Source organism: Euleptes europaea, chromosome 13 (assembly GCF_029931775.1).
Source record: "Euleptes europaea isolate rEulEur1 chromosome 13, rEulEur1.hap1, whole genome shotgun sequence".
Taxonomy (NCBI): Eukaryota; Metazoa; Chordata; class Lepidosauria; order Squamata; family Sphaerodactylidae; genus Euleptes; species Euleptes europaea.
Genome location: NC_079324.1, coordinates 2,734,922 through 2,756,611, shown reverse-complemented (window position 1 = coordinate 2,756,611; position 21,690 = coordinate 2,734,922). Strand labels below are relative to the sequence as shown.

Here is a 21,690-nt window from a genome sequence, read left to right as displayed (position 1 = left end):
ATGTCAGACCTACTCGCTGTCTCTCAAATAGTTTCGTTTTCTCACAGACTTTCCTTCAAGGACTGTTTTCCCAAAACTGCATTCCTTTTCCCTTTGAAGCTAGCAGGTGCCCGGGGGAGCTGTGCGGCCTCTAGACTGTTTGAAGTGATCTCATGAGACTGTGTTGCTGAATGCTTTGTTCAATGTTCTTATATTATCAAGTGCATGCCAATTCCCTCCATTGCTGTCTTTGGACTTCTAAGCTCTGCTTGCCTATGTTACCAGTAAACTTACTCTTTTTGACTACTAAGTCTCCTGGTGTGTTTTCTGGATTTCTATGGACCAAGTGCTTACAGCTGACACCAACCCCGGAACAAAGGGTGAGCCTCCAGGCAAGGAGTCCAGGGTAACTCCAGCCAAGCTCCAAATTCAGGGTGACCCTTCCCCTGCCAGGGTGAGACCTGGTCAGGCTGGTTCACTCTGTTCAAAAAGGCTTACACAAAAGATAGCATGGGCAAAGCCAGTACAGGCACTTAAGATTCAGCCTTGGGAAACCACAGAAACCACTAGACACTTTCAATATTAATAAACTTAAGGTTTATTCAAAAGGTTTGTGCTCAGTTACAGAAAGGCAAAAGTTACGTGAGGCATTTAGCATTTAAAACAAGAAAGCTTCAATAATGTAACTACACATTTCAGTTGAAAGGCAATTGGCTTAAAGTCAGGCAAATCAGGCAAAAGGTAAAGCATCCAGTTTTGCAAAAAACAGTTACCACAGTCCAAGAGGTTAGCATCTGGATGTCAGCATGCTGGTGTCTTCAGTCAAGCATAGATTCGTTCTAGGGGATAAAGCAAAGTTTGATGAAAGGTCCAGGATGCGCCAAAAACCTCCATTCTTTCTGATCTCAAAACGGATCATTTTATCCTTTCCATTTTACCGGCCTATGGCCATCTTAGCCAATAAGATAGCAAGGATTTCAATTAACCCTACAATAATTTGTCATGTCATCTCTTAGTCACGAGTGTTACCGGACTCTCATTCTGCAGTTATGCGAGACACCTGGGAAGACTCAAACTCAGAGATAACGTTCAATGGCCCTAGTTGTTGCCTGGGAGATAAATCGTTCGTTGCTGCCCCCCCACCCCCATGGCTGTAAATTCAGGGCAGCTGTTTATCTACCATCTTGAGACCTTGAGGAGTACTTTCCAAAAGTGAAAGCACATTCCACAGCAATTTACGAGAGGCCTGCTTGTTATTCCAAGCCCCCCTAATGTTTAATTTACCAGAGTTTAATATCAGAGAATACTAGGCCTGAAGCCTGAACCAGTGTTTCATAGAAGGAAAGCAGGGTGCTTGGGGTGCTTTTCCTTCACACAGTTCTCTCAGAACTCTCTCAGCCCCACCTACCTCACAAAGTGCCTGTTGTGGGGGTGGAAGGGAAGGGCATTGTAAGCTGCTTTAAGACTCCTTATAGTATAGAAAAGCAGGGTATAAAAACCAACTCTTCTTCTTCAGTCTCCATACAGGCACTGGTTATTTGTTTATATTTATCCTTGGTTATAAGGCCCTTCTTCCATTTCCTAAATGAGTTTTTTTTAAAAAATATATTCAGATCTTTAGGAAGTTGTTTACGGAGCCATCCTGGCTTCTTTAGGTTCTTCCCATTTTTCCTTCTCATTGGAATAATTTGTGATTGCTCCTTCAATATCATAGAATCATAGAGTTGGGAGGGGCCATCCAGGCCATCCAGTCCAACTCTCTGCTTAATGCAGGATCAGCCTAGAGCATCCCCTATAAGCACCTCACTTTTAAGAAACTCCAACCCCTCTTGAGCTCTCTTCTCCTTAATGTCTGACCATGGGATTCTACCCAGCATAACTTTTAACTTTGTTAAAATTTGCTTTTCTGAAGTCCAAGCTTTATGTCTACGTACAGCTTTCCTGTTCCCCAAGACTGTAAATTCCAAAAGTGCATGGTCACTACTACCCAGGATGCCCATTATTTTCACCTCATCAACCAATTCTTCCTTGTTGGTGAGAATCAAGTCCAAGATAGCAGACCCTATTGTTTCCTTCTCCACTTTCTGGAAAATGAAGTGGCAGCAGACAAGTCAGGAATTTATTAGACCTTTCATTTTTAGCAGAGTTTGACTTCCAACAGATAACTGGGTAATTTAAACCCTCCTGACCACTGTGTCCCATCTCTTTGTAATCCAGTCTAGGAGTGTCTCATCTAAGTCCTCTGCCTGGCTTGGTGGTCTATAGCAGACCCCCACCATATCACTGTTATTTCTTACTCCTTTCATTTTCACCCAAAGACTTTCAACTGAACTTCCATGCTCAGATTCATGTATTTTCTCACAAGTAAATACCTCCTTTGCATATGATGCTACTCCTCTCCCTTCCTTATTTGTCAATCCCTTTTAAACAAGTTGTACTGCTCAATCCTAATAATCCCATTGTGAGTGATATCCCACCAAGTTTCAGTAATGCTTGTTAGATAATAGTCCCCTTCCTGTATTAGGACTTCAGACTCCTCGTTTCCCACACTCTGCACCTTAGTGTAGAGATATTGGAATCCATAGTTTAGTGTTGTTTCTGTTCTTACCTGAAATTAATGGTTCCCTGTGTATGTGCCATTCCCCAAACACCTTTAGTGTTCTTATCTCCAGTTATTGACATCATACTAGGCTTTGGATTTTTGTCTCGTTCTCCATAGGATTTAGTTTAAAGCCCTCCTTATCACGTTTGCATGGCTCTTGCCAAACACATTTTTTCTACCCTTGTGAGGTGCAAACCAGAAGAGCTTCATCTTGGAAGTGTAAGCCGTGGTCCAAAAATACAAACCTGTCCTGATGACACCATCTGTGTAGCCAGATGTTTATTTCCATTATTCTTCTCTCTTCTGAAGCCACAGCCTCCAACAGGAAGAACTGAGAAATTACAACCTGTGCTCCCAGGTTCTTCACCACTTTACCCAGAGCCCTATAGTCTCTTTTAATACGTTCTGGGCTGTGCCTGGCAGTATCATTTGTTCCCACATGGATGAGTTAGAAGGGATAATAATTTGGACCTTCCAAATAGCATTAGGTAGACTGTTCCACAATGTAGGAGCCACCACAGAGTGTGCTCTTGGAACAGGAAATTGCAAATTTTACCTGCTTACAGGGTGGCACCTTCAGAAGGCCTTGCTCAGATGAGTGGTGCTCTCACAGCAAAACATAGCAGCAGAGGTTCAATGCCTCTAAGGGCTTTGCAGATGACAGCTAGCACCTTGAATTAAGCCTGGTAACTGATTGGCAGCCAATGGAGCATCTGCAGAGAGGGAGTGATATGCAGATTCCATTGGCACCCAAAAATAGCTTGGGTGCAGCATTCTGTTTCTGAGTTGTCTTTAAGGGCAGACCCATGGAGAGTGAATTACAGTAGTCCTGCCTTGAGAGGAAATAGTATGGATCCACATGGTCAGGTCAGCAGGGTCAAGGTAGGTCAAGAATTGTGCAGAAAAACATATTTAAGGGCATAACGTTGGCTGATGTATTATCTAAGAGTACATGATATCAAGATGTCACAAGTCAATGAAATGAAAAAGACAGCTGATGACTGGCTACAGTGAATGGGAAGGCTGCAGCTTGTGTTCCACTGGAACAAAGAGGACTCCTACATGTGGTTTGGCAGCGTGGCCCATCAGGGCACTGTTTGTGCTGAACATCATAATTTTATATCAAAGAAGCATAATTAGATGTAAGTGACAAGCATCAGATACAGTTTTCTCACTGGAATATAACACAAGCACACCCCTGTGAGGCCTGGCATGTGGGCACAGGGCAGAATATTACTGAAAAGGAAGGGATGAGCCCGTTGGCCACTTGATGGCAGCACTAAGTCAGAAAAACGTGTTTTCATCAGAGATGGAGCTTACAGGTAGCATTAGGCCAATCAACCAAAATGACGTCTTAATTGTGCTATTGTGGTTGGTCCTGATGGCACATATTACATGGATTTGTTTCTGTCTCCATGCAACTGCCAATCTAAAGGCTGTTTTTTCTTATTCCTGTTTAGAGACCTTGTGGAGGGAAGTGGCCATAAAATTATGCTTATTTTGGAAATAAAAGGTCCAGCTTAACTCCCTACCTCTTCCACCATTAAATGTTTTATACTGAAATTCTATGCAGAGTTACTCTAGCCTAAACCCACTGAAATAAATGGGTTAGTCTAGGAAAAGGCTGCCTAGAATGGCCCTGTTCCCCACTTCCCTCGGCCCCAGATGCCTCTTGCGTCCTTCTCTCACGCTTGTATCTCTGCCCAGCCAGTGTTCTGAAGTATCATCACTGGCAGAAATGTAAAGAGATTGGGGGGGGGGGCAGGGGGGCAATTAAACTGACCAATAAATAACACTTTTTGCACCCTTTAAAGCTCAGCTACAGAACTCTCCCTTCTCCAAAATGTTCCATCTGGTACAGAATGACTGAAATCAGGTCAGAAAAGATTTATTTGCAAAGAAAATACTGGCAATTTATGTAAACTTACATCTCCATTTATATACATTATGTATATTTTATATACAGGTCATGTTGTGAACCAAGTTAACCTCAGTGCACCACTCTCTCACACCACAGTAAGATGGTCTGCTTGTCCTCTGGCTACAGCCAGAAACTGTCAAAAGCAGGAAGCAATGTCGAAAAGCTTGTGGAAGTATTCAAATCTGCAAACAAATGATGCACACTCAGGCAGGCAGAACATATAGCCAGTGTAGTGGACACCCCTGTGCTTCTACCAGAAAGCTGGGGTGAAATTCAGTCTGTAAATGTCAGTGCAACTTTTGACTTTAGTAGACTTGTATAGTCTTATAAGAGTCTTCTAGAAGGTTCTGGAATGGGCCACTTTGCCATCAGTGCCCTTTTAAACATGACAGATATACAAATGGTTGCATAGCCCTCAATCCTTTCCACTTACATTTGTGCCTGCTCACTATGTTAGAAAACATCCCAGCAAAGGCATCTAACTCTGGCATCTTTTCTGATTGGTTGGTTTCACAGTCATCAAGTAAACTGTGGTGACTGTTCACAACCGGCTTTCAAGGGCTTCTGTCCCTATACTGTCCTTGACCATTCAACAGAGAGAGGACCCCTCGTAGAGCAAATACCTACATTTCCCTCTTTGCTCCAGAAACACGTGCATGTAGATACAGAGATTGTTGGAAGAGCCAGCAGGTACTGAATCCGGTTGCTGGAGCTGTCTAGGAGAGGGGGAAATGTTCCTCAAGACAGGCGTTACCTGGGACAGGCCTAAGCTTGTGATGTTGTTTCTGCCTACATGACTCATAGATGAGAAAAACAACTCTTACCAACTACCTCAGTTTGTTCAACTTAAAATGCTTCATATCCATACACAAAGCTTGCCCGAGTTCATTTTAAAATACTGCCCCACCAGCCAGGTGAGCTTTACCACCCTCCAACGGTCCCACCTGAGTGCCTCCCATGAGGATGCTCACTTGTTCCTGAGGACACAGGATCCACAAAGACAGAAAGGCTCTTAGGGATGCTCCACGAACCACATAAATCACTCTTGGGTAGCAAGCTCACCACCTGTAAACATCTCTTACAGACATTTATTTCTTTAGCTCGACTGAAATGTATCTTCTTAGCAATGGTCCAAACTGGGAAAAGAGATGAATGTCTCCATCCCAACAGATTACTTTCAAACAGAACTTGCTCTCCAACTTCTACAATTTCATTACCTCGCATGATCTCGGGAGCTCCTATCATCTTTATCTCCAACAACCATTATCTTCTGGGAAAGTAGTACATTTCCACAGATTAGCATATGCAAGTAAAGGTCACACAGGGCTGTATGTGATTCACCAGGAGGACAGTTGAAGCCTATTCAAATATCATGAAGATTCAATCTCCATCAGGTACTGCACATCATCTAAGTCTAAAGATGGCAAAACAGTATTTAAAATGCTACATTCAGAGCAGATCACTCTTGAAAAGAGACATCCAGTGCCCTTGAAGACAGGAAAACACATCATAAAACCTTGAAACAAAACATTTACCTTTGGAAGCAGGCGTCTGTTCCTGCTTAAGCCCTTTTTCAGGAGATTGCTCAGAAGCAGCTCTACTCAGAATCCTCCTCAGGTCTATTAATGGGGCTTACATCCAGGGAAGTATGCTTAGGATGGCACTGCTAGTTCCCAAAAGATCATTTAACTGGGCAGAATAAAGTTGCTTCTGCAACCTTAGCTCACTCTGACTAATTCAGCTTTTAAATGGAAAAGCAGTACAATGGAAGGGCCCTCAGAATCTACGGCAGGAGCTGTAAAATGTCTGAGGCATTCATTGGAACCTCCCCTCCTCATTGCAACCTAACATTGCCTTGGCGAACATCAAGCTTACTGGAGAGCATGTTATTGTGGTTGCTCTTACGGCACTCATGATACCTGCTGCCTGCTCACTTGGTTGGCTTATAGCTACTGTCCAGAGCTATAAAAGTTAAAAAAAAATCTGATTCCCCACTGGGATCACACAGCCCTACAACACAACTTGTTCAGCTTAGTGAAGAAACACAGACCCCAAACGTTCCTTGCTTTCCTTGGTGTGCACAAGTACCCAGCCAGATTCATGCTCCTGCCACCGATGCTCTTGACAGTGCGACATCCAAGCAGGAATCAGTTACCTTGTGTGGGGACCACAAAACAAGTATCAGTGCTGTGGTATGTGAAATGCTGGAGGAAGGCCAGAGAGGCCCGCCTTCTCCTTCCTAGTGCTCTCCCATCTGCCTTTGTCAACACAAACCTTTGCTCTTCCTGCATTTACATTAAGAAATAAACAGCTCCACTCGTTTCTCTCGGTGGCTGGCTGGGATTCTTTGGAACGGCAGTGCCGCGCAGTTCTGGGAGCCTCCTTCTTCATTGTGTGCCACATTCCCTTAGGACACTGGTGCATCTCCTAGCCGTATGGCTCCAAAGAAGGTTGTATGCTTGCTCATGTTGATGGAGATGTCTGCATGGACCATTTTTACTGCAATCTTCTGTCTGGCTCTAAGGAGGCAGACCCCAGCTGTGTAGCAGGTGTTGAAGTTCGTCTTCCCCGTCTCAATGCTTCGAGTGCACTGCAGGAAGGGCTTCTCATCCACCACCACCTCATAGCTGGCAAAATCTGTGAAGTTTATGTAATATACCTAGTAGGCAGACAAAATGGTAGCATCAGAAGGAGGCAAGTGCAAGTCTACTGATCACGGACCCTTGATGAATTTCTAACAAACAAATGCGGAGACTTCTGTTGCTTCTTGGTGTCTATAATAAGCAAAGGTGCAAGACACTCTGACCCAGGAGGCTCCAGGGTCTCTGCATTCTACATAATGGTCTGATAGCCTAGAACTAGTTAGATGAGTGGAAAACTTTGGAAAGTCAAATGCTGCTAACAGATTTCCACATTTCAATAAAAAATGTCTCCTAGACAGGCAACCTGGGCAAGTGCCTACTGGCAGGAAACTATGTACAAATGGTTTTGACATGATAGGGAATGTGTGGAATGCTTCAGCAGCGGCTGCTGTTTCAGTTCTTAGGATATTATCAGGAGAACGTCTTTGTCTGAAAGCAAATGGCCATTCTGCACTGAACACTGCAACTGTTTTAAAACTGAAGCAAAAATCTGTGCAGCATGACAGACATTAGCTGATGTGGAAACAAGACACCCGAAAACACACCTCTATAGACAGTGACAAGATAAAAAACAACAACGAACAGCTCATCAACAGATGGTACACACCCAAGTGTCATCAGGGGTTAGAAGTGACTCTGAATACATTCATTTACAATGGTGAACAGCTCAGTGGCAAGAATGGAAGGGCAAGAGGGTGAGATGCTGAAGGTATGCTAAATTCTCAGAGTCCATTTTCTTTGAATTCCAAGGCTCCTGCTCGCCAGAGGCTGCACTTTCATTCAGCTGAGCTGAGCTGGGGACTACAGGCAGGGGTGAGTTTAAACTTTGCCTTTTTTAAAACGCTGGGAAGCCTAACTAAACTGAGAATTTAATTGAGGTTTGCTGGGAGAGGGTTGTGATTGTTGTGCCGGGGTGTGTGTGATTAAGGTTGATTGCTGCCTGAAAGCTTGATTGTCCCCTTGTTAAGTGGGGATGTTGTGATTGGAGCTTCTGTCTGAGAGGTGGGGGCTGTGTGCATTTAAATTCCAAGGCTCCTGCTCGCCAGAGGCGCGAGCCGAAGGGCGAGAGCACAAGGGCTCTTGCCCTGTAGCTCTTAGCCTGTGGATCTTGACTGGGGATCTGTAGGTGAGTATAAAATCTTTTTATCTTAGCAGAGTAACTCTCTCCATCCAGTTGGAGTACCAAGCAACTTGAATATCGATGTGAATTAGCAGCAGATAGCTGCAGGGCAAGGAACTTCGGCACTCAGTTCTTATTTGGTATAGGAAGAGTGCAAGAGAGTAAAGGGTAAGGTTACAACACCAAAGAATAATATAATAATAAATTAATTAATAAAATACCAGTTATGAAGGTAGAAAGCCATCAGGGGTCGGGGGGCTATCCAGTGTGCTTCATGGAGTGTCACATGTATGATTATCTGCCTGCTGGACAGAAGTCGTGGGTGTGCGCTCGGTGCAGGGAGCTCCTGGCTCTCAGGAAGCGAATTCACTTCCTCGAGGCCAAGGTAGATCAACTGGAGGAGCTGAGGCAGGCAGAGAGAGAGGTGACTAAGGACTCCGGGGATGAAATAGTCACATCCCAGTCCCAAGGTGACGGCAACCTGCCAGTCATGGATGATGGAGCCCTTGGGGAAGGAGGCCATCTCACTGAGGTAGGGGAATGTGGTACCTTAGAAGGGACCACTTCCTTGGTGGATGAACAGATATCCTCTCGTACCGAGGATATACCTCAGAGGGGAGGGGGGCTTCTTGTAGTGGGGGATTCAATCCTTAGGAATGTAGATAGCTGGGTTTCTGGTGGGTGCATGGACCGCATGGTGACTTGCCTGCCTGGTGCGAAGGTTGCGGACATTACCTGTCATATAGGTAGTCTGGTAGGTAGTGATGGGGAGGAGCCAGTGGTTGTGGTGCATGTTGGCACCAACGACGTGGGGAAATGTAGTCCGGAGATCTTGGAATCCAAATTTAGGTTGCTAGGCAGGAGACTAAAAGCCAGGACCTCCAAGGTAGCTTTCTCAGAAATGCTACCTGTTCCACGTGCAGGACCAGCTAGGCAGGCACAGTTGGTGAGTCTCAATGCGTGGATGAGACGGTGGTGCAGGGAAGAGGGCTTTAGATTTGTAAGGAACTGGGCAACATTTTGGGACTCCACTTGAACCAGGATGGAACCAGACTGATGGCGCGTAATATAAAAAAGGTGGCAGAGCAGCTTTTAAACTGAACCGGGGGGGAAAGCCGACAGGAGCTGAGAAACATCCGGTTCGGGCAAACTCAGTGCACACGGACAAAGAGAAAATTGCTTCAGATTGCCCACATGGGAATTACTTGGACATGAAAGGGAATGAAAAAAAAAGATGGATAGCCACCTAAAGATGCCCAAAGGTACATGCCAGGCAAGTCGAAAGAGAGACACAGTGTGGAGGTGTTTCTATGCTAATGCTAGAAGCCTCCAAGCAAAAATGGGGGAATTAGAGTGCATGGTTTTAACAGAAAACATAGATATAGTGAGCATTACAGGAACCTGGTGGAGGGGAGAGAACCAGTGGGATACAGTCATCCCTGGTTACAAACTGCATAGAAGTGACAGGGAAGGGGGTATTGGAGGGGGTGTTGCTATGTATATCAAGGAAGGCATAGTGTCTAATAAGCTAGAGACCATAAAAAGGGCAGACTCGTCCACAGAATCCTTATGGGTGACGATTCCGGGCCCCAAAAGAGATTTAGTACTGGGGACGTTCTATTGGCCCCCTGACCAAATGGTTCAGGGTGATCTTGTGATGGAGAAGGAAATTAGGGAAGCATGTAAAGGTAATGAAGTAGTAATAATGGGAGACTTCAACTTCCCTCATATTGATTGGATAAATGTATGCTCTAGTCAAGCCAAAGAGATAAAATTTTTAGACATCCTAAATGACTGTGCCCTCGAACAGTTGGTCATGGACCCAACCAGAGGGGAGGCGATCCTGGATTTAATACTCTGTGGTGCTGCCAGTGATTTAGTGCGGGATGTGGATGTAGTTGAGCCAGTTGGCAATAGTGATAACAATGGCATCAAATTTAATTTATATGCAAGTGGGAAAGTGACTGGGAAATCTCACACAATTACCTTTGACTTTAAATGAGGGAACTTCTCTAAAATGAGAAAACTGGTAAAGAGGAAGTTGAAAGGAACAGTTAGGAGGGTTAAATCTCTTGAAAAGGCTTGGGGGTTACTCAAGTCCACATTACTAGAGGCTCAGCTAGCTTGTATACCGCAGGTCAGGAAAGGTAGTAATAAGTCCAAGAGGTCACCACCATGGCTAACGGGTAAGGTGAAGGAAGCAATTAGATAAAAAAAGTCTTCCTTCAGAGACTGGAAGGTTTGCCCAAACGAGGCGAACAGAAGCAAACACAAACTTGCACAAAGGAAATGCAAGCAGATAATTAGAGATGCAAAAAAAGATTTTGAGGGGCATATTGCTAAACACATCAAAACAAACAATAAGAAATTCTTTAAATATATTAGGAGTAGGAAACCAGCTAGGGAAGCGGTTGGACCATTGGATGACAATGGGAGTAAAGGAACTCTAAGGGAGGATAAAGCGATTGCTGAAAAACTAAATGAATTCTTCTCATCTGTCTTCACTGTTGAAGATACAGGGCAGATTCCTTCTCCTGAACAGAGATTTTGGAGAAGGGAAAATGAGGAACTGAGGCAAATAGTGGTAACAAGGCAGGAAGTCCTAGAACGTCTAGACAAACTGCAAACTAACAAGTCACAGGGACCAGACGGTATTCATCCTAGAGTTCTTCAAGAACTCAGATGGGAAATTGCTGAACTTCTAACAAAGATATTTAATATGTCCCTTCGATCAGCCTCTGTACCAGAGGACTGGAGAATGGCCAATGTAACACCCATTTATAAAAAAGGTTCCAGGGGGGACCCAGGAAATTACAGGCCAGTTAGCTTAACGTCTGTTCCGGGTAAATTAGTGGAAAGCATTATTAAAGATAGAATTGTCAAGCATATAGAAGGGCAAGGTCTGCTGGGCAAAACCCAACATGGCTTCTGTAAGGGTAGGTCCTGTCTCACTAACCTATTAGAGTTTTTTTAAAGCGTCAATAAGCATGTGGACAGGAGTGAGCCTGTGGATATTGTGTATTTGGATTTCCAAAAAGCTTTTGACAAAGTCCCCCACCAAAGACTGCTAAGCAAACTTCATAGTCATGGGATAAGAGGACAAGTCCTCTTATGGATTGAGAGCTGGCTGAAAAATAGGAAGCAGAAAGTAGGAATCAATGGTCAGTTCTCACAATGGCGGGATGTAAGCAGTGGGGTGCCTCAGGGATCTGTGTTGGGACCGGTGCTTTTCAACCTGTTCATCAGTGACCTGGAGTTGGGGTTAAACAGTGAAGTACCCAAGTTTGCAGATGACACCAAATTATTTAGGGTGGTTAAAACAAAATCGGACTGTGAAAAGCTCCAGAAGGATCTCTGCATACTGGAAGAATGGGCATTAAAATGGCAAATGAGATTCAATGTGAGTAAGTGTAAAGTGATGCATATTGGGGCCAAAAATCCCAACTTCACATATACACTGATGGGATCTGGGCTGGCAGCAACAGACCAAGAAAGGGATCTTGGGGTGGTAGTGGATAACTCAATGAAGACGTCAACCCAGTGTGCGGCTGCTGTAAAAAAGGCAAATTCCATGCTGGCCATAATTAGACGAGGAATAGAGAATAAAACTGCTGATATCATACTGCCCTTGTACAAATCTATGGTGAGACCACACTTGGAATACTGTGTACAGTTCTGGTCACCACACCTAAAAAAGGATATTACAGAGCTTGAGAAGGTGCAGAAAAGAGCAACCAAAATGATTAAGGGACTAGAGCAACTGTCCTATGGGGAGCGGTTAGGACGCTTAGGGCTGTTTAGCTTGGAAAGAAGACGGCTAAGGGGAGACATGATAGAGGTCTATAAAATTATGCATGGTTTGGAGAGAGTGGACAGGGAGAAGTTTTCTCCCATAATACTAGAACACGGGGTCATCTGCTAAAGCTGGAGGGCGAGAGATTCAAAACAGATAAAAGGAAATATTTTTTCACACAACGCATAATTAAATTGTGGAACTCCCTGCCCCAGGATGTGGTGATGGCTGCCAGCTTGGAGGGCTTTAAGAGGGGAGTGGACATATTCATGGAGGAGAGAGGGGTATTCATGGCTGTTAGTTAGAATGGATATTAGTCATGCTGCATACCTATTCTCTCTAGTATCAGAGGAGCATTCCGTATTATTTTGGGTGCAGTGGAACACAGGCAGGATGGTGCTGCTGCACTCGTCTTGTTTGTGGGCTTCCTAGAGGCCCCTGGTTGGCCACTGTGAACAGACTGCTGGATTTGATGGGCCTTGGTCTGATCCAGCAGGGCCTTTCTTATGTTCTTATGAATATATAATCAAGGATTGGAGAAGGGCTGTGGCTCAGTGGGAGAGCCTCTGCTTGGCATGCAGAAGGTCCCAGGTTCAGTTCCCGACATCTCCAGTTAAAGGGACTACGCAAGTAGGTGTTACAAAAGACCTTGCTCTGCCTGAGACACTGGAGAGCCGCTGCCGGTCTGAGTAGACAATACTGACTTTGATGGACCAAGGGTCTGATTCAGTGCAAGGCAGCTTCATGTGTTCATCCACAGTAGCCATTTTGCTTTGTTTGCATTGGAGGGTGTGGGGTTGCTACATCCAACCCATTCCCTTTCTCCATCCCTCTCCCGCGCCCCAGCTACTATAAAACATAAAATGTTCATTTAGCACATACGCTTTTCTTGTCTTTGTTTCTCTGAAGCCACTTTATGGTTCCCAAAAGACTTTGCATTTTGCATACAGGAAAAGGAGTTAGGCCTAAGACCGTACTCACTTCTACCTGACTATAGACGAAGTAGGTGCCGTCCACCAGTACCTCCAGCTCTCCACTGCGGGCGTGCAGCTTAAACACTCTGGGGTTCATGGTGATGCGAGACCAGTCATTCAGCACTCCACCTGAAAGATCTCAGTATGAGAAAACGGCAGTCACTCAGTACCCGTTAGAATGGAAACGCAACAGCAGCACAAATACAGATTTTAGTTATGAATATGTCTAATTTCTCAATGTAGCCCCATCTGTGGATGCTTAAAATCTGGAGACTGCAGTCACAGATGGACAAGACAGATCTTTCTGCAAACCTGAGAAAAGCCCTATTTTAGCAGATAAACCTGAAATCTAAAAAAATAACAACAAATGGGGGTTAATTCCCTCCAGATGATAGATGCAGCACCTGTTGCTTTAACAAACCAATAACCTTAGTGGCTGTTTCTAGGCAACCCTGATGGTACTGCAACCGTCAAGCCTTCATTTCAGTCTTTAAAAGGCAGAGGAAGGGCCCTTCCAAGACTGTTTTGCCTTTTGAGGGAGGACTCGGTTGGGCTAGGCCCAGCGGCAACCACTCAGTGACTTACAAGTGGTCCCCTGCTTGTATTGTATATGTGGCACACAGCAAGAAAGATCCAGAAATGCTGGTTCCTCCATTCCCTCCTCACTGAAAACCCAAAGAACGAAACAGATATTGTCGAAGGCTTTCACGGTCTGAGTTCATTGGTTCTTGTGGGTTATCCGGCTGTGTAACCGTGGTCTTGGTATTTTCTTTCCTGATGTTTCGCCAGCAGCTGCGGCAGGCATCTTCAGAGAAGTAACACTGAAGGACTGTGTTCAGTGTTACTCCTCTGAAGATGCCTGCCACAGCTGCTGGCGAAACGTCAGAAAAGAAAATACCAAGTCCATGGTTACACAGCCCGGATAACCCACAAGAACCAACGAAACAGATGTTTCTGAGGTTTCTGACGTCCTTTTGCCCCTCTCTCTTCTTTTGGGTATTTTTGCCCCTCTCTTCTTTTGGGTATTTATCTCTTTTTTGTCAATATTTTGTAAAAGGTTGTTTTTGGAAACGTTGTGGACTGTGAAAGGAAAACAGATTGCTCATATGGTATGACATAGTAACTTTAGAAAATTATTGAGTGGACAAGAGTATGGAGTACCAAGAGTGAACATCATCATCATGTATTCTAATATATCATTCTGATAGCCAACTGAACATGGAAATACATTAATTGAACAGGACAAAATAAAGAAAAGGTAGGAACAATACACTGAAGAACTATACAGAAGAGATGAAAGAATGAGATTCCTTCCAAGAAGACTAACTTGAAGACGAACCTACAGTTTTAGAAAGTGAAGTGAAAGCTGCACTTAGAACAATTGGGAGAAATAAATCACCAGAGCAGATGGGATATCAAGAGAGCTGTTCCAAGCCACAGAAATGGAGTCCATCAAAATCTTGACAAGAATATGCCAATAAACATGGAAAGTAAAATAACAGTCAATAGACTGGAAACAGTCAATTTACATTCCAATTCTGAAAAAAATGTGACATCAAAGATTGCAGCAGCTATTGAACCATTGCATTAATTTCTTATACAAGTGATTCTCGAAGTCTTACAACAAAGACAGTTACCATATATGGAATGAGAAATGCCAGATGTTCAAACTAGATTTAGGAAAGGAAGAGGAACTACAGATCATATTGTAAATTTACACTGGTTACTAGAGCATACAAGAGAATTTCAGAAGAAAATCAGCTAGGGTTTCATAGATTACAGCAAAGCTTTTGACTGAGTGGATCATGAAAACCTATGGTCAACTTTAAAAGAAAAATGGGAGAGTTTTAATCCCCCTGCAAAAAAAAAAAAAAAACTCCCAGCACCTGTGCACAAACGCCCCTGCCACCAGCCCTGCCTCTCTTCAGAAGCCTCTGAAGAGGTGAAACAGCAACACTGAGAGCTTAGGAGCTGGGGTGGGGGAGAAATGCCACCACCACAAGCCTCACCATCACTCCTTCCCTTCAGCTGCCTCTGAGGTGCAGAGGTGGCAGAGCTGTGAACAGCCCTCTGCCACTGATGCCACGCAGCCTTCTCTCACCGGCAGGTCACATGAAACTCGCAAGGGCCCTGCAAGGGAGCCAGTAGCATTGGGACTGTCTGGGGACAAAGTCTCCTCTGGCTCTGTCCTTGTCCACTCTGGCAGGTCCTGCAGGGCATCGCTGACAGGCAGACTCCCTTGTGTAATGCAAAAGCAGGGCAGCCCTCTGTGGCTGCCGCCAATTCTGTGCGGCCTTCTTCCACTGCTGGGTCACAAAAGGCTACTGCAGGCCCCGACGAGGGAGCTGAGCAGACAGGGTGGCAATCGACAGCCTAGAGCAGGGATGGAGAACATCACGCCCGGGGGCCATTTAAGGCCCGCGAAATCATTTGGTCTGGCCCTTCGTGGGTCCTGGCAGATCTGTAGCTCACCAGGTGGGCAAGTGCGCCAATGGTTGGATGCCTGCCCACTTGCCCACGCGGGGGTGGGTATCATCTGGGGCAGCTGCCTGCTTGGGGCTTGGTTGGCTAATTTTAAAGTTGATAATTTTGTATGGTCTGCGAATGATGTTATAAATATCCAAATGGCCCTTGGCGGAAAAAAGGTTTTCCCCCCCCCTAGCCTAGAGGCACCCTGGCCAGGAAGCTGGGGTGGGGCTGGTGGGAGGGCATGCTAGGCTGGGGAAGGTGTCCTCCCTATAGCTGCAGACAGGCCCCATGTGCCAGGAGCAATCCAGCAGTGGGCAGGATAGAAGTAACTGATTGGGGGAAGGAGAGAAAGAAAGAAAGAAAGAAAGAAAGAAAGAAAGAAAGAAAGAAAGAAAGAAAGAAAGAAAGAAAGAAAGAAAGAAAGAAAGAAAGAAAGAAAGAAAGAAAGAGTAATGGGATGGGGGAAAGAAAGAGTGACGAGGAAGAAAGAGATAGAAACTGAGAGAAGGAAAGTGACAGTAGGTAAGGGAGGAAGGAAAAAGACAAAACAAAAAAACCCCAAAAAACCCCAGAGGGAGACAAAGTAAAATAAGGAGAATGGAGAAGGTTGAAAGAGAGACAGAAAAGGAGTAGTGGGAGCAGGGAATAAGTGAAGGTGGAGGAATGGAATAGCTATGTCTGCACATTCGTTGCGGGTCACAGCTTGTCATATATCTAATAGTCAAGTGTGGCCTAATCTGCCGATACATAAATCTATGGATTGGGGGCACAATGAAATAAAACAGATATTTCTGCAAAATTGAGGGGGCCCCCCCCAAGTATGCAGAAAAATCCGAAAACCTTAAAAAACAGGGGTTTCAATCCTCCCAAATAAAAAGTGTCTGCACAAACAGTGCATTTCCCCCGTGTCCTGGAGGAGTTCGGGAGCTGCTCTGGGCCTGGCCATGGTGGTAGAGTCCAGGCACTGCTCAGTGTCCGGGAGCCACTCCGGGCTCAGCTGCATTGGCAGCCGTGTCTGGGAGCCACTCTGGGCTCGGCAGTGGGGGCAGCTGTGTCTGGGAAACCCTGTGGGCTCCCAATTGTATATTCCAACTATCAACCCAGCCAAATCTGAGGATACTTAAATGCAGAGACTGGAGATGTAAATGGACAAGACTTAAATGCAGAGAATGGAGATGTAAATTTGACAAACCTGAAAAATGCCTCATTTACATAAATATTTGAAATCGTAATAAATAAAATAAAAAATAGAAAGTTAAAAAACACTAAAATCACAAAAAGGTGTTCCTCAGTGGTTGTTGCTAGGCAGCCACAATGGTTTGGCCAGTATTCAAGGCTTGGTTTCTGTCAGCATAAGGTGGGGGGAAGGTCCTTCCTAGGGGTGTTTTTGTCTTTGAGGGAGGGGGGGGCTGCGGTTCAGTGGCAGAGCATCTGCTTGGAATGCAGGAGGTCCCAGGTTTAATCCCCAGTATCTCCAGTTAAAGGGACTAGGCAAGTAGGTGATGTGAACAGACCCCTGCCTGAGACCCTGGAGAGCCGCTGCCAGTCTGAGTAGACAATACTGACTTTGATGGACCAAGGCTCAGATTCAGTATAAGGCAGCTTCATGTGTTCATGTGACTCACTGGGAAGAGATTTGGCAGCAACCCCCAGACTGCTTTATATCACCCAACTTGCACGGCTTTCCCAGGCTTTGGGGCTTCACCTCATGAAAACCAGTGCGGAATAGTGGTTAAAGTTTCAGAATCCCCATTCTGCTATGGGAACTCACTGGGTGACCTTGGGCCAGTTACACCTTCTCAACATAACTTACTTCACATAGTTGTTGTGAGGATAAAATGGAAGAGAGAATGATGTAAGATGCACTAGGGGTCATACTGTGCACCAATATATGTTAAAAACACTGGGCCTACAATGCAGGCTACCTAAAATGCATGAACAAATATCAACAACATATACATACGTGTTTTCTCTTTCCAAAAGGCTTTTATATATCTTTTACCTTGTATAACAAGTATGTATATGTCAGGATGTGTATTATAAAATTGTTTTATGTATGACCACTGAGGGCCTATATAAGGCCGAAACACATCTGGTCTTAGTTTGGTCATTTTATGTATTGACATCAACTGAGCATGTGTTGTTGATATTTGTTCATGCCTTTTAGGTAGCCTGCATTGTAGGCCCAGTGTTTTTGATATAGTTAAAATAGATTTATTTGCTTATATTTTATGTAGCATCTAGCTCAACCTCTTTCGTTTCCTTTGACTCCTGGGTTGAGTCCCCCCCCTTTTTTTCAGTCATTTAGCTGCACTGAGCGAAAGAGGAAATAGTGTGGGGAAGGAATGCAGGAGAAAGTGAGGTGCCCCACGCAAGTCCTTGAGGGTCCCCCGCTTGTACTTTTAAAGTGATACATAGAGAAGGGTTCACATAGACACATTGCTGCATTTCACAGTACAGAACTATACTTACTTTAATTTTTATTTATATACTGCTTTTCTTCCTAATCAGGATCCAAAGGAGTTTATCACTGCACATTCCCCACCTTTTCTCTATCTTCACAACAACAACCCTGTGGCGTTTACTAGGATGAAAGGCTGTGTCGCTTCCATGGCAGAACAGTCTTCCAGCTCAGTTGTCCTGGGCCCTAGTCTGACATTCTAACCACTATGCCATGCCACCAATGCTAATTGCTGGAGATTCTTACCATTCTTTACTTGAATCGCTGACCCTTGTCCTTGGAGATGAACTACAGCCGGCTGCAAATCAGAATACAGCTGATTATTATTAAGCAGATGCTACAATATTGCTGCAAGAGGACCATAGTGGCCTTTTCTCAGTGCAGTTTGGTAATAAGGCCCATTTTGCCCTGTCCACATGATATTAACAGTGAAGCAAAATCACACCCTTCTGAGCCCACCGATGTCTGCTTAGGATGGCACTGTAAATGCATTAGTTTGGAATGAAAACTTTATTTGCTGTTCTTGTATTTTCTTGTATATGTTCTGGAACTGCAAATGAGTTGAAAGAGATACTTGAGTTGAGCTCAAGTATCTGAGCAACAAGGTGTGAAAAAAACTGCCAAAGAATTTTTTTAAATGTACATCAACAGAGCTCCTGCTAGATGCAGAACTGAGGACGACAATGGTGTTCATTCAAGCTCCAGAACAAGTAAGCAAAGTCACATATAATCAAGAAAGCTACCTTTGGATCAATCAAAAGCACTTTTGGAAAAAGCAGCCTTTTCGATAAAAGAAAGCACAGATTCTGTTGTGTCACAGTTCAAACACACGTTCTCCACTGAGCTAGAAAACTAACCTGTGCATCTCTAGGCCCTGCTTTATCCACGGCACCTGCAAAATAAAATATGTACAGTAAAGCCAAACTTGACATGCCTTTTCTTCAGCAGCACTACAGCAACCAAGCCCATTGTCTGAACCCTATTATAAAAAAACTACAATCTCATCTAGTGTGTTTGATCCTTAGGATAAAATAATACAATTCACACCAGTCAATTCATAGTTGCAAACTTGAAATGATACAGAGCCAAGCTACACAGAACATTATTGAAACAGAGAATGACAACTGAGGGTGCTGCCCTACCCTTTTGTCTTGCTCTGTGACCACAGATCCTATTCTCCAAAGTCAGCTGACTCAACTGAGAAACTAAGAAGAGATAGTGAAAAAGAGGGATGCGCTTGCCTTCAATTGCTGTATTGTCCGGTGCAGTCTCACGTGGAAACTGCACCTCCACAGGCCAGCCACAGAAAGTGCTGGAAATGTGAAAGGCTTCCCTCAGTTCCTTGAAGCTGCCACAGGAGCCATGAGAGACTGACCCAGAAGAGTTTGCAATGGGGTAGAGAGGGGAGGATGTGTGACTCCCCAGCACACCCTCAATGAACAGCAGTTACCGTAAAGAGCAACCCTGCCTTCATCTTTGTGATGTCTGCACACTCCCACAGGGGCTATCAGCAAGCTAAATTAACAAAAGATGGTGGGTGTGATGCTCTTAAATGAACATGCTGAGAAGAACCCTTCCAACGAGTGCTTCTCTTCTAGAATGTAACATCTGAAGAAAAAAACAGGGTGATGACTACGTCAGTGTGGCAGCTGCTGTTTAGCAACACCTTGGAGGAAGGCAGCTGACGAGGAATCTGTCCTTGTGAAATGGGTGTTACCTGCAGAGGGCATCCAACTTTTTGCTTCAGTGTAACAGGAAAAGCGACACCACCCAGTTTGATAAAGACTAGACAGAAGCCCTGGCCCCCATTCTAGGTCCCACAAAAAATCTTTTGTTCTCTGTAAATAAAAAAAGCACTCTCTTGACAACGAACAAGTGAAAGGCTCTCTCCTTTTCATGGGGGGGGGGAGGAGAGGGGAAAACACAGTTAAGACAATATCCTGATGGTTAAGAAAAATTGCACAATTGCAGGTAGGAACTGCAAGCTGAGCCACAGCACAACATTAAAAAGGTAAAAGGTAAAGCTCCCCTGTGGAAGCACCGGGTAATTCCTGACCCATGGGGTGATGCCACATTCCGATGTTTACTAGGCAGACTTTGTTTGCGGGGTGGTTTGCCAGTGCCTTCCCAAGTCATCTTCCCTTTACCCCCAGCAAGCTGAGTACTCATTTTACCGACCTCGGAAGGATGGAAGGCTGAGTCGACCTTGAGCCGGCTACCTGAAACCAACTTCTATTGGGATCGAACTCAGGTTGTGAGCAGAGCTTGGACTGCAGTACTGCAGCTTACCACTCTGCGCCACGGGGCTCTTCACAGCACAACATTACCTGTGTGGAATTGTAGGAAAGATGAATCTGTTCTGAGGGCTCTAATTTCACTCATCCTATGAGCTGAAGTGATAGTTTTAGCTGTAAGAAGCTTTTGTGCAAGATGCTGGTGGCTCAGAGGACCTCGACATGACCATTTTGAGGTCCAAAGACAGACTCCACTGGGGAGCTGGGTGGTCTGTGTTAAACAGAACCTTGAGGAAAGATCTGAACTCCCTATGAGAAAATGTCTTTCCTTTCCATCTGCAAGGGGTAAGACAATTTGACAGCCTAATCTACTTTCATGAAGGTTGATGCCAATCCCTGTTGTTTAAAGTGTAAAAGATAGTAAAAAAAATGGAGGCCCAGGAACATTCCCGCAGTCTTATGGGTGGCCCAGGACACAAATCTCTTCCATTTAGTGGGAGAAGAATTTTGAGTACAGGGTTCGATAACACCTGCAAAACTGGGTCTGCAGCCTATCAACTCAGCAAAAGCCAAAATGTGAGTTTGAGTTATTTTACATCATGGTGAAAGTGACCATCTTGGTTCCGTAGGTTATGGGATAGAGGGAGGGGATACAACTCTTTTGATTTAATTTTAACCTGTTGGTTCTGGTCCGACCTTCTGGGGCAACAGAAAACAACTCGGCACCCTCCTCTATATGACAGTCCCTCAAGTATTTGAACATGGTTATATCCCCTCTCAGTCTTCTCCTCTTCAGGCTAAACATACCCAGCTCTTTCAACCTTTCCTCATAGGACTTGGTCTCCAGACCCCTCACCATCTTTGGTGCCCTCCTCTGGACACGTTCCAGCTTGTCTACATCTTTCTTAAATTGTGGTGCCCAAAACTGAACACAATACTCTAGGTGAGGTCTAACCAGAGCAGAATAAAGTGATACCATCACTTCACATGATCTGGACACTATACTTCTGTTGATACAGCCCAAGGTCGCATTTACCTTTTTAGCTACTGCATCACACTGCTGACTCATGTTCAGTGTTTGATCTACCAAGACCCCAAGATTCTTTTCGCACACACTACTGCTCAGACAGGTCTCCCCCATCCTATAATTATGCATTTGATTTTTCCTACCTAAATGCAGAACTTTACATTTATCTTTGTTGAAGTGCATTTTATTAGTTTTAGCCCAATTCTCCAGCCTGTCAAGATCATCCTGTATCCTGGCTCTGTCTTTTACCGTATTTCCTACCCCTTCCAATTTAGTACCATCTTCAAATTTAATAAGCGTCCCTTCTATTCCTTCATCCAAATCATTTATAAAGATATTGAACAACACAGGGCCCAGAACTGATCCCTGAGGCACTCCACTAGTCAATTTTCTCCAAGTGGATGAGGAACCATTAACTCTTTGGGTGCGATCTGTCAACCAGTTACAGATCCACCTAACAGAAATAGG

The 21,690-nt window shown here is 44.6% G+C and overlaps 1 protein-coding gene across 1 annotated transcript in view; it reads right to left on the bottom strand.

The window, feature by feature from the left end:
- Positions 1-6,873: 6,873 nt before the first annotated feature.
- The window catches only part of EDA (ectodysplasin A), a 145,009-nt gene continuing 130,192 nt past the window's right edge, over positions 6,874-21,690 (bottom strand). The window contains exons 6-9 of the mRNA XM_056859717.1: positions 18,819-18,853; positions 18,208-18,259; positions 13,045-13,160; positions 6,874-7,161 (exon numbers count right to left, since the gene is read on the bottom strand). Coding sequence (XP_056715695.1) covers positions 6,910-7,161; positions 13,045-13,160; positions 18,208-18,259; positions 18,819-18,853 — 455 coding nt within the window. The 3' untranslated portion in view covers positions 6,874-6,909. The remainder of the gene's footprint in view (positions 7,162-13,044; positions 13,161-18,207; positions 18,260-18,818; positions 18,854-21,690) is intronic.